The 17,782-nt window shown below is 41.2% G+C and overlaps 1 protein-coding gene across 3 annotated transcripts in view; it reads right to left on the bottom strand.

Annotated features, from left to right (window-relative positions):
- The window catches only part of pdss2 (decaprenyl diphosphate synthase subunit 2), a 128,633-nt gene that overhangs the window by 74,276 nt on the left and 36,575 nt on the right, over positions 1-17,782 (bottom strand). For all 3 annotated transcript variants that reach the window (XM_062980209.1, XM_008120784.3, XM_003215631.4), the window contains one exon: positions 891-1,089. In XM_062980209.1, coding sequence (XP_062836279.1) covers positions 891-1,089 — 199 coding nt within the window. The remainder of the gene's footprint in view (positions 1-890; positions 1,090-17,782) is intronic.

Here is a 17,782-nt window from a genome sequence, read left to right as displayed (position 1 = left end):
ATTTAATAGTAAGATACCATATATGCTTTTTTGTATCCATGAGTCTCAGAACTAAATCCACATGATATGATGGGCCTAATATTGGTGATTACACAGGCTACACATATTCAACTTTTTATTTTTGTTTTGTAAGAGTGCCCAGGAATCAATTAGGGAAACATACAAAGCAGGGTTGGGAATTATGTGGTTGCATCACATTTGTGAAGGCCACATTTTGATGCCCAGAGACCTCTAAAATTGAGAAAAATTAAGAAGAATGTTTCTAGAAGCCGTGAGAAGGCACAATTCTAAATTAAAGCAAGTTACACCCACACACACATACTATATACAGGAAATGGAAGTAACCTTTTAGTTATTTCTGTTTTTGCATCAGAAGAACCTGGCAGAGCCTGTGGCAGATCAGGCACTGGAAACCATCCCCGTTATGGCTGTCCACTCTGGGATAGAAAAGGATGGTGTAAGATAGGGCTGTGATATTTGCATTAAAAATAGCAATATACCTCATATTTTTCTCAACGTTTAAAAAGAAAATCCTCGAGAATTTCACTGGACAAAGTTCCATTTACCTTAATTGACTGGATTACTTCTGGTGGCCATATGTTTGCCAGCTAATCTCACTACTGATATAGTCAGACATACATGTGGAAAGAGCGAATGAATTTTATAACAGACATTTTATATACTCAGTTCATTTGATATAGTAAATGCTTTATGTCTGGTAAAATTTCAGACAGCTGGGCTGCATGTACAATTTTATATGACATCTAATTCCTAGAGGGAAATGGTTTTCTAACAAAATTACTTTGCAAAAGGCAGCAGCAGTAAAGTCTACCAAAATAAAACAAATGAAAAGCTAACACCTTCCTTTGCAGTAATAAAAATGGTATTACCTTAGTATTTTGTAGTGTAGCAAGGTTTGTGCTTGCATTTGCTAGTAGAAAATCACCACTTAAGACTGCCAATTTATTTCCAAACTGCATGTCCTTCAATGGGCCATCTGAAGATGTCAGTTCACCAATGTTTACAATCCCACGATGTACCAGGAAAGCGGTGTGGATCAACTCTGTAATCTCTGCCAGAGTGCGCTGGCTTTAAAGCAAAGACCGGAAATAATTGAATTAGCTGAAAAGTAACTATAACATGCTGGTCCCATATAGAAAAATGTTCAAATAGGCAGCCGGGGGGGGGGGGGTTCTTAATCATACAAACTCAGAGACGGTATTATGAGTTTATCTTATCTTGCTCCCTTTGGTGACATTCCCATTATCTTTATTATATTTACTAATGTAGATATCAATATAGATAAAGCAATGTGTGTAGAATATACAGTGGTTTAGAAAGAAATTATAGTGGGCTAATTTTCCTCTATTCTTCATATGTGTAGCACTAATACAAGGCAGCAGCAATAATTGTGTATGGTCACAACCTTTGCTTGAAAGAAGGGATAACACACTGTAGAGTGGGAGAAGAAGCGGGAGGGAGAGACAGAGGGAGGCAGAAACTAACAAGACATCCTGATGCTCCTGCTGTCATTGTCAGGGCAGCCCTTGGAGGGAAATGTCCATATCAATTCAGTTTATCAGATGGACAGCTGATCAACATTAAACAGACTTGCTCTGGGCAGATTGAGCAAAGATACCTGCTGTGAATACCAATGAGAGCTCTCTGCTCTCCACAATCAAGGTCTGCCATTTCTGACTACTGGATATCCCAGGACATATGGGTATCCCTAGTGGCAATGAACGCATAAACCTCCAGCTTACTTTAAGCAATGGCTCATTTCCCCCGGTTGAAAGCACAACATTAATATCTGGAGGAGAGCAGGCTTTCCTCTCTGACCTATCCACCCCACCCCTGGTTATTGAAGTAAGGTCTCCACTGTCCCTTTTCTCCCTGTAATAAGGTTTTAATGAAGGGAACAAAAAGTCTCTCTGCAACACTCACTATTGAAAGGTTACACAAATACATCAGTGTCAGACTTTCCAAACTTTCATTTCCATTTCCCCCATAGGTTTCCATGTTTTGTTTGCTCTCCAAATAATACCTATATTATTTAGCCAACTGCATTATGGCTATACTTCATGCGTCTAGTGTATTCACAGCGAAGATCCCTGCAGGATATCTTCTAACAGAGTGTGCTTAATCTTTAACTAAAGTAACATACAACTTGGGTAAAGTCTCACTTTATGGAATAGCTCTAGGCAATTCCCAAGAATTCAGAGTTCTCCTAGAGGACATCACTATAGCAGGTTTTTAAGTAGATTCAATTCTCAGATCAGTGTATTATGGGAAACATGCCAATTATACAATCCTGAAGAGCTCAAATAAGAGCAATTAATAAGTAGGTACCTTGTAAAAGCTTAATGAACAATGGCCTTTTAACACCCTCCTTCACACACACTAAAATACACTAAAGACACAGAGAGTGAGAGAGAACACAATTCATTTTTATAAAAACAGCTCCCTGAAATCAATCTGAGTAGAGTTGAATATTTATAGATCTTTTAATGTAGGCATCATCTGGACCCAGTGCTTTGAAAATAAGGATACGTTTTGTAATGATGCTGCAATAAAACAGTGCACCAAGTGAAAACAAAATTTCTGGACTGGTGTAATGAATAACAGTTTTTAGCTATTTCCTGAAGTTTCTTTAAAGGGCATATTACAGGTTGAGCATCCCTTATTTGGAAATCAAAAATCAAAAATTGTCCATATGTGTAGCTAAGAAAGTGACAGCTTTGCCTTTCTGATGATTCAGTACACACAAACACACACACACACACAGACTTCGTTTCATGGAAAAAGTTATTCAAAATATTGTGTATAACATTCCTTCAAGCTATATGTATAAACATATATATGAAACAAGAATACATTTCTTATTTAGACATAGATCCCATTTCTAAACTATCTGATTAGGTATATATATGCAAACAGAATTATTTCAAAATCTGAAAAAAAAAATCTAAAATCTGAAAAACTTCTTGTCCAAATCATTTTAGATGAGGTATACTCAACCTGTAACTGGCTATTTTTAAGGGTTATTTAATTTTCTTATCATAACGTTTTCCACTCTCAAAAAGCAACAGAAAAGGGATGAGTAGTATAGCATGTAAAATAACAACTTTCCTCATCATCATCAGGAGTAATGGGAACTGATCACTTTTAAACACTGCAATGAGGAAAAAAGCAAGATACTTTTTGAAAAGTAATTTCCCCAACTCTATCTGGACTATTGACTGAGCCTAATTAAATGCATATAAACAGAGAAGGGATTGCTACAGGGAATTCGCATAATCCCTGAGAGAGAGAGAGAGAGAGAGAGAGAGAGAGAGAGAGAGAGAGAGAGAGAGTCCTTATTCTCTGGACTACAGAACAAAAGGAAGTAACTCTAGGCTTCTTGTATTTACCAGGGGACTAAGGGTGCATCTACACTATAAATTAATGCAGTTTGAAACCATGTTATGTAATGCTATGTAATCCCAGAGTTTGTAGTTTGGTGAGGCACCAGCACTCTTTGGCAGCCAAGGCTAGAAAAATTGTATAACTACAGCTGCCATGATTCCAAAGTACTGCACCCTGACAGTTCAAATTGCATTAATTCGACTGTGAAGATGCACCCCAAGGCCACTGGTATGTTGCACTCCTTGCCTCTCAAGAAGAACATGATGGTAAGGAGAAAACCAAAGCAGTCCCATCCAAAAGTAAAACAAGGAACCAAATTCAAGGAGTTTGTGTTATTTTTCCCTGTCAGAAAGTATTTTGTAACAAAGAACTTGTGTTCGAATTTGCATTTCCCCTTCTGCACCCAATTCATTTCTTTTTGTGTAACATCTTTCAAACTGTAATCTAAGGGCCTGTCTTATTATGAATTAATAGCTAAGACACTATGGGGGTCTTGTTTGGATGAACAGTGTGAGGAAATGCTTTCACTGAATAAATATTACATTCATCCTTATTCTAAAGAAAATTTCACTCCTAGTCAAAGGTTCTTGTTCCCAACGACGTGAGCACAGAGCTGCAGCCTTGCTGAATTATTATTTCCTAGATAAATCAATGTACACTGCCTGTGGGCACAGAAATAATTGCATAAAAATGGATGCAAGTTGCCCAGCGGTACAACAGATATTTTACTGAAATGTTCAGGAAGAAATTGTCAGAATGATCAAAATCTATTGCCCAAAGCAACAGACTTACACATGAGTCAGGTAAGTGACAAAGAAGTGGCAACCTCACTATGTCTGTAGTACTAATGCCCAAGTCTGGAATGTGGTCAAAGAGAAGGATATCTGAAAATATGTGTGCCTTTCCTATTTATCAGTGAGCAGCCACAGCCACCTTTCACACGGCTTAGTTTAGAAGCAGGGCCACCTGGCAAGACTGAAGAGTATATAGGCAGGCTTACGTACTACCTTTCCACTGCGTTAATGCGGTATGAACAAACAGTAACAAGCTATCACTAGCAAATTCCAAATACTAATTGCACAGGAAACAACCTTACAAAAAGTGTTCCTTCACTTATCGCTGGGGGTTGTGTTCCAGGACCACCCGCAATAAGTGAAAATCCACGAAGTAGGAACACTATGTTAATTTTAATATTTATACATTATTTTAGTAGTTATACACTATTTTAAGTCTTTATCAACCAATCATGTGTTGATAAATCGCCTCCTTCTCCTCCCGTTTCCGCTTGGGCTCCTTTGGCTTCTCCTTCTTCCCTTCCTTAGGCTGTAAATTGTAATTTTTTTAATGATTTATAATAGCTTTTTAGAGTTTATTGAAAAACCGCAAAACAGCGAATCCGTGAAAAGTGAACTGCGAAGTAGTGAGGGATCACTGTATATGGTGTTAAACATTGTATTATGTGATGGTGAGTTTGAATAGACAATTGCATTCAAACATACCAAGACAGTACACTGAATAGGAAAGATTTTTTTAAAAGAACCCAAACAACTGATATAATTTACCAGTTTTTAGAATCTACTCTACTCTTATCAGCTTCTAATTTTTCTCCCCTTTCTGTCTCTTTCACACACATATTCTGTAAGACTAAACAGTCATTTAGTTTTTGAAAACTATTTTGAAACATAATTGTATCCAACTCTAGCTATAGAAGACTCAGATCAGAATTTACACTGGATTAAAAAACAAGTGTACTCATATCTTCATTGTAAGAAAAGTTTAAGTCCATCACTGGTTCCTTGCTTTCCTTCCAATTAACCATCTTTACCATAGTCATCTCTACTGTCTGGTTAGTCATGGTATTTTCTAGCTTGGGCTTAGTCATTTACCCTTCTGCCACTCTACAAGCTGCCTCGTAACTCTGAACAGAAAAAAGGAGAAAGGCTCAAGGTTATCTTCAAATGAAGTTCCCAACTCCTTAAATCAACACTCAAATGTCATAGTTTAGTCATCTCTTAGAAAATATAACTGTTCAACAGTGCATTTCAACAAAAAACACCCCAAATATGTATGTTTTATTTCTCTGTCTACTAGATATCTGAAAAACAAACAACTGGAGTGCATGTCAGGGATCAGATTAAAGGTATACATTCTGAATGTGTAGACAATGTCATGCCCTGTACAGCAGCCATTGTTATCTATCTCCCTACATACAATGATAGATTATGTACCACATAAATGCATATAAGTGCCTTAAATTTATATACTGCCACATTTAAAGCACCTGCATGCATTCACACTATAGGGAAGTGGCTTTTTTTTAACATGGCATGACACTGCCTGCATGGGAGAGCACTGGAGACCATGGTTCAAATCCCCATTTGGCCACAAGAACACACTGCATGATCTTGGACAAGTCCTGCTCTGTCAGCCTCAGAAGAAGGCAAAGGCAACCCCCTCTGAACAAATCTTGCCAAAAAATATCCCATGATTTCTTAGGGTCACCATAATTCATGAAAAAAAACGTGAAGATACACAGCAATAACAGTATCTATATATCTAAAAGGCTTTTGGCATCACGGCGACTCACAAAACAACAAAACCCAACACCCCAGTTTCCAGTGTCCAACCTTCCCTTTCTTAGCAAGGTGGTGGCCTCCCAATACCAGGGATTTCTGGATGAGACCGATTATCTAGATCCAATCTGGTTTCAGGCCTGGCTATGGAACAGAGACAGCTTTGGTCGCCTTGGTGGATGACCTACTAAGGGGGCACTGTGTCCCTTTCGGTTCTCCTGGATCTCTCAGCGGCTTTTGATACTATTGACCATGGTATCCTTCTGGGTCATCACGCTGTGATGGGACTGGGAGGCACTGTCTTACAGTGACTCCATTATTTCCTGGAGGGCTGTACCCAGAAGGTGGTGATGGGGAACTCTTCTTCGAACTCCCAGTCATTGAACTATGGGGTTCCTCAAGGCTCCATTTTATCCCCCATGCTGTTTAACATATACATGAAAATGCTGAGAGAGGTTATTCAGAGTTTTGGAGTATGGTGCCACCCATATGCAGGTGACACCCAACTCTTACCACTCCTTTCCACCTAATGCCAAGAAAGCTGTCCTGACCCTACTGTTATCAGTAATGGACCGGATGAGGACAAACAAACTGAAATTCAATTGAGACAAGACAAAGGTACTCCTGGTGAGTTGGAAGGTAGAATAGGGATTCAGCTTGTGCTGGATGAGGTCATGATAGCGGAGACCCCCGCTTTTAAACTCATCTGACCTGCGGCGGGGAGTTCCACAGATCCGGATCGCCAGCAAAGCGGGAAAATGTTCTGACCGCAACAAATTATTATTAAAATTCTTTTCATTACTTTCCCCAGCCCTGACATTGTAACTAACCCTAAAATAAAAAGTATCCTTTCCTTTAACTTGAAATCTTCTCAAGTGGCTATTTTGTATCTCTTTTCTGGCTCCCTCACATGAAATCCTCCCTCCTCTCCCTCCATTAACCTCGCCGCGCTCTCCCTGTTATTGAATAACATGGCGGACGGGACAATTTGACCTATAACTTCATAAAAAAACACTCCAAGCATGCCTATCTTTTATATTTAACACTCTTTGAGGCTCCTGGTTCCAGGACAACCAACAGCGCCCAAATCGGTCCAGTTTCTGACTGTCAGAAAGCCGGTTCCGTTTGCCTCTTTCTCCACTACAGCCGCTTCTCGGCTCTCGCGGCTGGCGGACTGTCTCCAGGGAACCTGGGCTTCTCTCCAGGGCTGCTGGTGGTGGACTGTCATCCTCCCTGAGGGAGAGATGTAGTTTCTCCAAGGACCAGCTGTGATTTCAACAGCGGCAAGAGCTTCCGGATGGATCTCTTCGGCCCATTCATTCATTTTTATGAATGAACGGATTCCTCATTCATATACTCTTGCTGGACTCCCAAGGACAGAAATCAACCTGAGCTGCTTATGAACTTTTCATGAACTGTATGCTTATATGTTTATGAAATACTGGAATCAATTCTTTATTAACTGTTTAGCCAGATGTAACTTGGTCTATGAGTTCCCTGGAACACCCCCAGGACTCATACATTTCCCCTTTATATATGTTATATTACAGAAAAACCTGGGTTTTTTCCTTCCCTTTAAAACCGGAGGGAATCTGAACTCCCTCTCTGTCCTTAGACAAACCGCGATATTGCCGAATTGCCTACCCCCAGCATACATTTTCATTCATAACTCACTCAATTTTACACCAAGAATCACCCCTTTTCATATTTATGACTAAAATCGCCTAATCTTTAAAATACAACCAACAGAGATAATTTTTCACCATTTTTTCTCTGATCATCAGCTGATTGTCAAACTGCATTCTTTGCGTAAATAGCCTCCCGCCTTGTGCTATTCGCGTAGGAATGGAAAATAAGCTGTAAATGTTAATATTTAGTACTTTTTTTGGTAATTTTGGGTGGAAATGGCTAGAATATGATTCTCTATATTCCCTAGTATATTTTAATCAATGAAGACAGCCTGAACTCTAGTTAACCCCGAAAATTCCTGCCTTTCCTTCACCCTATATTCTGGGCTTCACACACAAAAGAGGATAAACTGTCACCATAAGATTTTAAACTGAGTGTGGGCTTGGCTCCTGTGGTCAAAGTCTAACTGTTGTGTGACTGTTGTGTTGAAAGAGAGCCAGGTACTTAAGTTGATTGACAGCAGGCATTGTCCCCTGTTAATTGAGTTTCTGGGAAAGCTTTATTTGCCAGTGTGAGTTTCTGCCAGAGCCTGATCCCAGAAGGGCAGTTGGTTCTCGCAGAAGCAGAGGCAGCAGGAGGACATTTTTGCTCCCTGGCTTCAGGTAGGATTTGGCTAAGATTTGGCTAAGATTTTAAACTGAGTGTGGGCTTGGCTCCTGTGGTCAAAGTCTAACTGTTGTGTGACTGTTGTGTTGAAAGCGAGCCAGGTACTTAAGTTGATTGACAGCAGGCATTGTCCCCTGTTAATTGAGTTTCTGGGAAAGCTTTATTTGCCAGTGTCGCACCTTTACTAACTATCCTTTGCAGTACATACAGGAAACAAAGCAACATAAACAAATACACAAAGAGGTGGTTTATTGCAGTTTGCACATAAAGTGTGTGCATATTACTTAACTGTACAAAGATCCCACTTGGCCACCACACTCACCAAGAGATGCAACAAAAGCAAAACATTCCCATCACATGCACCAGCTGTGGTATGTTCCGCTTTTTCACACAAAAACTAGACAACTACATCTGCTCCAAATGCAAACAGATGACTCTGATGGAGCAGAGGATCCAACAGCTCGAGCACCGTATTAAGACCCTTAAGGACATTCAGACACTCGAGCTCTTCTTGGACACTGCACAACACGCTGCTGTAGATCTGCAGTCTGCATCACACCAACACCACCAAGACCATGATCAGGAACCTTATGGGGAGATCAACTCAAAGGTAGACAACCCTCAGGCTTGGAAGGAGGTCACCCATAGAAGGAGACGCAGGACCAGGCAGCCTCCACAGAACTCCTCTGCTCAGCTGCATTTACACAACAGATTTGAAATTCTTACATCATTAACATACAATCAGGAAACACATCTTGTGGAGGACCACAGTTTCTTAGATACCACTCAGTGGACCACCCTGGATCAATGCGCAGGGGATAGCCCTGACGGGGACAGTGCATCACCACAGTCACACTTATGTAATCATGCAAATGCTCCATCCCCAATCATAGACCAGGAGCAACAGGAACATCCTTGGGAGAGTAATGGGCTCTCGGATGTATCTCAATGGATTGTCATTGATGAATGCACTGGGGATGTTGAGGAGGAGGACAACACTTTACACCTACATGATTCACTTCAACAGGAACACTCTTCAGGGGACATACACACTGTCTTGCACAAAAGGGACCCTGTCAATCCTCAAAGGAAACAGGTCTTGGTAGTAGGTGACTCCCTCCTTAGAGGAACGGAAGCCATCATTTCCAGACCGGATGGGATGGCTCGAGAAACATGCTGCCTCCCGGGGGCAAAAATACACCATATCACTCAGAGGCTCAGCAGGCTCCTAAAACCCCATCACCCTCCCCACCTTATGTTGATTCATGTAGGTACCAATGACACCGCTAGGCATACTTTTCAAAAGATCACAAATGATTTTCGAGCTCTGGGAACAAAGCTAAAACTGTATAATGTACATGTGATCTTTTCATCCCTCCTCCCTGTTGTAGGACACGGCTCTACAAGGGCCGGAAAAATAGTACAGGTCAATAACTGGCTCAGAAAATGGTGTCAAGAGGAGCATTTTGGCTTCCTTGACCATGGTCTACTCTTCCAAGAGGATGGACTACTGGCAAGCGATGGGGTGCATCTCACACAAGTAGGAAAACATCTTTTTGCACACAGACTCACAAACCTCATCAGGCGCACTTTAAACTAGATCCACTGGGGGAGGGGAACAACAGCCTGGCGAACACTATATTACCCACGACCACAGGGAACCGCCGAAAGGCTAAATGGAGGGCTGCACAAACACAGCAAGGACCAAGTACAGAGAGCACAATAATCCCAAATAAACAGTTCGAGGGGAGGTCACAGGGGCTTACATGTCTTTACACTAATGCTCAGAGCATGGGAAATAAGCAAGACGAACTCCAACTCCTAGCACAGCACCACACATACGATGTCATAGGCATCACTGAAACCTGGTGGGATGACTCCCATCATTGGAATTTAACCATTGAGGGCTATAACCTCTTTCACAGAAATAGAACAAAGGGGAGAGGAGGGGGAGTAGCTTTATATGTCAAAAACAGTTACGTTGCAGAAGAAATGCAAGACTGTAATCCGGGAAACCAGCTTGAAAGCATCTGGATAAGAATCAAGGGAACCGGGACTCAAAAAGATCTTGTCGTGGGTGTCTACTACAGACCTCCGAGTCAGGATGAAGGACTTGATGAAGCCTTCTGTCAACAGCTGACCAAACAGGCACAAAGAAGAGATATAGTAGTCATGGGCGATTTCAATTATCCCGATATCTGCTGGAAAACAAACTCAGCCAAGAGTACAAAGTCCAACAAATTCCTCACTTGCCTTGCAGATAATTTTATGGTCCAGAAGGTAGAAGAGGCAACAAGGGGATCAGCAACTCTTGATCTAATCTTAACAAATGTGGAAGACCTGATCAATACAGTTGAAGTGGTTGGATCCTTAGGGGCAAGTGACCATGTGCTCCTGCAGTTTGCAATACAAAGGAATGCTGAAACTAAGACAAGTCAAACACGCATTCTGGACTTTAAGAGAGCTGACTTCCAAAAAATGAAGGAATTACTGAGCGGCATTCCATGGACGCCGATATTAAAAAACAAGGGAGTTAAGGATGGATGGGAGTTTTTCAAAAGTGAAATACTCAAGGCGCAAATGCAAACAGTGCCAACAAAGAAGAAAAATAAGACAAGTGCAAAGAAGCCAGAATGGATGTCCAAAGAACTTCTAACTGAGCTAAAGCTCAAAAGTGACATGCACAAGAAGTGGAAAAGGGGAGAAATCACCAAAGAAGAACTCAAACGTATAGCCAACACCTGTAGGGAAAAGGTTCGCAAGGCTAAAGCGCAAAATGAGCTCAGGCTTGCCAGGGACATAAAAAACAACAAAAAAGGCTTTTTTGCTTACGTTGGTAGAAAAAGGAAGAAAAAGGAGGCGATAGGGCCACTGCAAGGAGAAGATGGGGTGATGGCGACAGGGGACAGGGAAAAGGCAGAACTACTTAATGCCTTCTTTGCCTCGGTCTTCTCAGAAAAAGAAAGCCATCTTCAACCTCAGCAACATGGAATGGACGAAGGATTGGGGGAAATCCAACCCCAAATAGGGAAACAAGTTGTCCAGGAACACTTGGGCTCTCTAAACGAATTCAAGTCCCCAGGGCCAGATCAGCTACACCCAAGAGTACTGAAGGAACTAGCGGAAGTTATTTCAGAACCACTGGCAATTATCTTCGAGAGTTCTTGGAGAACGGGAGAAGTCCCAGCAGATTGGAGGAGGGCGAATGTGGTCCCTATCTTCAAGAAGGGAAAAAAGAACGACCCAAACAATTACCGTCCGGTCAGCCTCACATCAATACCAGGCAAAATTCTGGAAAAGATCATTAAGGAAGTGGTCTGCGAACACTTAGAAACAAATGCGGTCATTGCTAATAGTCAACATGGATTTACCAAAAACAAGTCATGCCAGACTAATCTGATCTCTTTTTTCGATAGAGTTACGAGTTGGGTCGATACAGGGAATGCTGTGGATGTAGCGTACCTGGATTTCAGTAAGGCCTTCGACAAAGTCCCCCACGACTTTCTGGCAAATAAACTAGTAAAATGTGGGCTAGACAAAACTACGGTTAGGTGGATCTGTAATTGGCTAAGCGAACGAACCCAAAGGGTGCTCACCAATGCGTCGTCTTCATCATGGAAAGAAGTGACAAGTGGAGTGCCGCAGGGCTCTGTCCTGGGCCCGGTTCTGTTCAACATCTTTATTAACGACTTAGACGAAGGGTTAGAAGGCATGATCATCAAGTTTGCAGACGACACAAAACTGGGAAGGATAGCTAACACTCCAGAAGACAGGAGCAGAATTCAAAACGATCTTGACAGACTAGAGAAATGGGCCAAAACTAACAAAATGAAGTTCAACAGGGACAAATGCAAGATACTTCACTTTGGCAGAAAAAATGGAAATCAAAGATACAGAATGGGGGACGCCTGGCTTGACAGCAGTGTGTGCGAAAAAGACCTTGGAGTCCTCGTGGACAACAAGTTAAACATGAGCCAACAATGTGATGCGGCTGCTAAAAAAGCCAATGGGATTCTGGCCTGCATCAATAGGGGTATAGCGTCTAGATCCAGGGAAGTTATGCTCCCCCTCTATTCTGCCTTGGTCAGACCACACCTGGAATACTGTGTCCAATTTTGGGCACCACAGTTGAAGGGAGATGTTGACAAGCTGGAAAGCGTCCAGAGGAGGGCGACTAAAATGATTAAGGGTCTGGAGAACAAGCCCTATGAGGAGCAGCTTAAAGAGCTGGGCATGTTTAGCCTGCAGAAGAGAAGGCTGAGAGGAGACATGATAGCCATGTACAAATACGTGAAGGGAAGTCATAGGGAAGAGGAAGCAAGCTTGTTTTCTGCTGCCCTGCAGACTAGGACACGGAACAATGGCTTCAAACTACAGGAAAGGAGATTCCACCTGAACATCAGGAAGAACTTCCTCACTGTGAGAGCTGTTCGACAGTGGAACTCTTTCCCCGGGGCCGTGGTGGAGGCTCCTTCCTTGGAGGATTTTAAGCAGAGGCTGGATGGCCATCTGTCGGGGGTGCTTTGAATGCGATTTCCTGCTTCTTAGCAGGGGGTTGGACTAGATGGCCCATGTGGTCTCTTCCAACTCTACTATTCTATGATTCTATGATTCTATGATTTAATCTATGTTGCATCTGCAAGGCCCATAACGAGAGATTGGCCCACCCCAGATTGAAGCAGTCCCCGGGGTGATAAAATCTCATATGGTAATGTTGACCACAAACCCATCCTGGACCCCTGGGGAGCCCTAGGAAAGCTTCCCTCTGGTCCTGCCACCATAATCCCTTAGTGTCAATATTTGTTGTCATCTCCGTCACACCTGAGGTATTCATGAACTGTGTACGTGCGTAAAGAACCCCGGACATTCCAGATGGTCCTATTCAAAGCAACCATAATTCTAGATTATCTTAGAAGGCGCTAGCCTCGGGTAATCGCTTTGCATAAGATAACTCCAAATGATTCATTCACCAGAACCCATTGTCTAGCTGACTCCCGCCTTCCCCAACCTGATTGGCCCTGACAGAGGCGAAGGTTGTTCCTCATTGGCCAAGGTGCGGGGCGGGAAATCAAACTCCCACCTAGTGCGGCGCTCTCGACCTATCAGCAGCCAGATGGGCGGAGGGACGGGGCGAGAAATTCAAGCAGACTTCAAACTTAGAAATGTATAAAATGGCTTTATTTTCATCAAAAGGTTACATCTTGCATGTCGAATTATCGCTGCCTGATGTCCTTTTCAGCTGAATTGCTTTAATAAACGCTTTGGCAGTTTTTCCTTCAACTTGGCAGAGTCTTTTCCTTTCGGTCTCAGGTAAATTTATATTCCGGGTTATTTTCTGCTTCCCTGACGGCTCGCCAAGGTTCGTTCTCTCATCGGAGGAAGCAATCGGATCTCCCTCACAGGGCAGATCCTGGCTAAATCGCGGTCTCGATAACAGTCACACTCCCCCTGAAGACACAGGTTTGCAATTTGGGATTCCTCCTGGACTAGGAACTGATCCTGGAGGTCCAGGTGTCAGCAGTGGCCAAGGCGGTCTTCGCACAATTAAAACTTGTGTGCCAACTATGGACATTCCTTGAGAAGCCAGATCTGGCCATGGTGGTTCATGCCTTAATTACATCCCATCTGGATTACTGTAATGCACTCTACGCGGGGCTGCCTTTGAAGAGTGTTTGGAAACTTCAACTGGTCCAAAGAGCTGCAGACAAGTTGCTAACTGGCTACAAGGAGTGGATGACCACCCTGTTGCAGCAGCTCCACTGGCTGCCAGTCTGTTTCTGGTCATGATGGTTATGACCTTTAAAGCCCTAGATAGTTCAGGTCCAGGCTATTTGGCTAACCATATTCACTTGTACGAATCTGCCCGGGCCCTGAGATCTTCAGGAGAGTCCCTTTTCTTCATCCCACCTCCAACTCAAGCTCTGTTGGTAACGAGAGAGCTGGCCCTTTCTTCTCGGTAGCTGCTCATCTCACGAACTCCCTGCCCAGGGAAGCCAGAGTGGCTCCTTCCCTGCTGTCCTTCCAGCGACAGACTAAAACCTTTTTATTCAGACAGGCGTTTAAAAATTAAAGTTTTTACGATCTAGTCAGGGGGTTCTGTGGTTTTAAACTTTGAATATGTTTTAATGATTTTTAACTGGGAATTTTTAATACTCTTTATATTTAATCCTGTTTTAATATTTGCATATTGGTATATTTTAAATTGCATATTAATGCTTTTATGTTAAGCCGCTTTGAGTCTCCTGCAGAAGAGATAAGGGGAGTATAAATATTGTCATTGGTAGTATTAGTATTATTATACAGCCTCTCAATGTAACATTTGAATCAAGTCCTAGTTTTAATAAACTAAAATGTTCATACGTTTCATGCACCCAGATAAATTCCTGCTACTCCTAAGTGAGCAAATTAGGAAAGCACAGTATTAACTACAGCTTCACATTACACTAGAACCAGGAAACTACAGTTATTGGTGTCCATATAAACCACAATATGAACTTTTGCCTTAAAGTTGGCTTCTGAAACTTGATATTTAGAAGTCATAAATCCTATGTTATTTTTGGATATATCTGTATGTAGGGTTAATGGTAACTTCCTAGTTTGTTAGCACACTTGAATAGAGAAGTAAAGAAGTAAAGGAGATGCTGTCTCCGCCTGAATTCTTACATATCTGCTTATTATTAACTCGGATCTAATAATCTGACTGCATCATGACAATATATATGTATGTAGTATAAAAACTTTATTCTCAAAATGACTAGAATAAAGCCTCCTGCTACACCAGATATATCATTTTCAGAAGAAATCCTGAGAGACTGAAGACATTTGTGGAATGCATTAAAAGCCACAAAACACTTGCATGTTCACATTTCCTTAGATCATATTCTAGCGCATCCGTTCTCAACAGCAAAACTTTATTTGAACTAATTTTGTTGTGTTCAACTAAGTAAAAAAATGTAATAGTATGCATTTTTTAGAATTAGGAAAAAACCACATAACACTCCAAGAAAGGGACCGACTGCAGTAGGCAGTATTTTCTAAATATGCATCATTCACTTATAGATGTCTATGTTGTCTCAGTATTAACTCTACCCTTGCATCTGAAGGGCACTGTCCTGTCTCAATATCACATTACATAGTAATCAATGGGTATTTATAATAACGATGATCAAGTGTTGTGGGGATGTCAGCAAGTGTTGTGGAAACCGCATTACAGTGTAACAAAATGTGCAACAAACAGCGCAATGTAACAATAATAAAACAAAACTGTGACTACAAAAAGTAGATATGAACTCTTGCATAACAAAATTAAATTTTCTTTTTGAGAAAAGAAAGAAACCAGGTATTCAATATCTGATGTTCATGCTTTCCAGACTTTAAAATAATTTCATTTTTAAAAATACAGTTTCTTAACAAAAGGGGACTGAACTCACACCTTAGACATCAATCATATTATCTACAGCTTCTCTCTCTTCTCTTTACCAACTTCTCCAAAAATGCAGAACTATGAACATATTGAGTGCTATGTACTACATTTCTACAGAAAGAAGATTCTGATTCAAGCCCCTATTGTTTAAATTATTTATTCTCTAGCTTGTTATTTGGAACAATAAATTGAGTAATTGTTTTCACAACTGTGTAATAAAGTATCTGTTTAATTGTTAAGCAAATCTTGTATTTTAGCCTTGGCCAACCCTTTCACCTAGCTGAATCTGAGGCAGAAGTGAAAGAATGAATGTTCCTTCAACCAGACTGAATCCCAACCAGGCCCCCCTTTTCCAGAAATGGCGATTCCTTGCACCTGCTTATTTTCCCTCCCTCTGTCCCTTTTTCCTTTTGCATTTTGTATGTGAAGTTATAGTCCATTATTTTAAACTGTAATGTCCCTTGAGTGCAATGGCAAAATAATGGCACATAAAATGGCAGGATAATGTGTGTGTGTGTGTCTGCAATAGAAAATGTACAGTATACCGAAAAGGGTTTCTAGGCTTTGAATAAATGAAAAGGATAAAGCAAGATTAAAACCACTAAGTGATTTCATGAAGTCTAAGAAACATTGTACTGGTATAAAAAATAACATGCAATTTATGTATTCACAAAATCACAGAATCTTAGAAGTGGCTGCAAGAAGTGGCTGCAAAAGCCATTTGGTCCAACCTACAATCATGCACAAATACACAACTAAAGCACTTGTGAAATATACCCATCCAACCCCAAAGAGGACTCCATTATCCCCCAAAGTAGTCTGCTCCTTTATCCATGAGTTCTTACACTAAATATTTTCTCCCTAATGTTTACATGGAATCTCTTTTCTTGTAAACTAAATCTGCTGGGTCTTGTTCTTGTCTATGGAGCAGCAGAAAACAAGCTCCTTCCACCTTCTACATAAATACCATCAGATATTTTGATAATGAATATCGTGTCATCTAGTGTTTTCTTCCCCCAGCTAAACATGTCCAATTCCTTGGGCCATTCTTCATAAGATGTGACTCACAGATCTTTGATCATCTTGATCATACTTCTCTGAACAAATATCAGCTCCCCAATAACCTTTAACTGTGATTCCTAGAACTGGATACAGTATTCTAGAGGAGGTCTGATAAAAGCAAAATGCAATGGCAATAGTACTTCCCCTGATCTGGATACTATGCTCCTACTGATTCAGCTTGGAATCGCACTGGCTTTTTGGTTGCTGAGTCACATGACTGTCTCATGTTTGACCTGTGGTCTAATATTATCTTTTTCACATGTATGGATTTCGAGACAGGTATGACCCATTCTGTATCTGTGCATTTTATTTTTCCTGCCTTGAAGCAGCATCTTACATTTATTCCTACTGAAATTCACTGTTATTTTTGATTCAGCTCTCCAAACTTTCAAGTTCATTTTGAATTCTGATTCTGTCTTCTGGGATATTTACTTTCTCCCTCTTATCTGGTTGATAAGCATGGCTTCTTTTTCCTCATGGAAGTCATTTGTGAAGACTGAACAATACTAGGCCAGGTAGAACCCTCAAGAATGCCATAAATCACTTAATCTCCCAAATGAAGAGCAACCAATGACAGTTAAGACTAGTAACAAATGATGATGAAGACTGACCCTCATTCCATCAAGTTACCCACCGTTCTTTGGGAGGGAATTCTACATCTGACATGTGCTACAGAGAATGTCCTCTGACACCTACCCACCAACTAGTCTAGGAAAATGGGCCCAAATAACCTGATATCAGACCCTTTCTGTCGCCCAAGGCCAATAATTTATCTATCCTTTCAATGGGATGCTTATTCTGATACTGTTTCAAAGTGGAAAGAGTTTTGATATTAGGGAAATTGCTTTGAAAATCAGGTGTTATTGTTATTATTGGGTGCTATCTCCCCTTGGAGAGATAGGGAGGGTTATAAATAATAATTATTGTTGGTTTCTTTAATATCTCCAAAATAGGGGTTTAGATTACCAGTAACATCAAGAATAGAGTAAGAGCAAGGGTGGCAACGAGAAAGCCTGCATCCTAC

Source organism: Anolis carolinensis, chromosome 1, assembly GCF_035594765.1.
Source record: "Anolis carolinensis isolate JA03-04 chromosome 1, rAnoCar3.1.pri, whole genome shotgun sequence".
Lineage (NCBI taxonomy): Eukaryota > Metazoa > Chordata > Lepidosauria > Squamata > Dactyloidae > Anolis > Anolis carolinensis.
The sequence above is the reverse complement of the archived record's forward strand: the minus strand, read 5'-3'. Positions and strand labels throughout refer to the sequence as shown.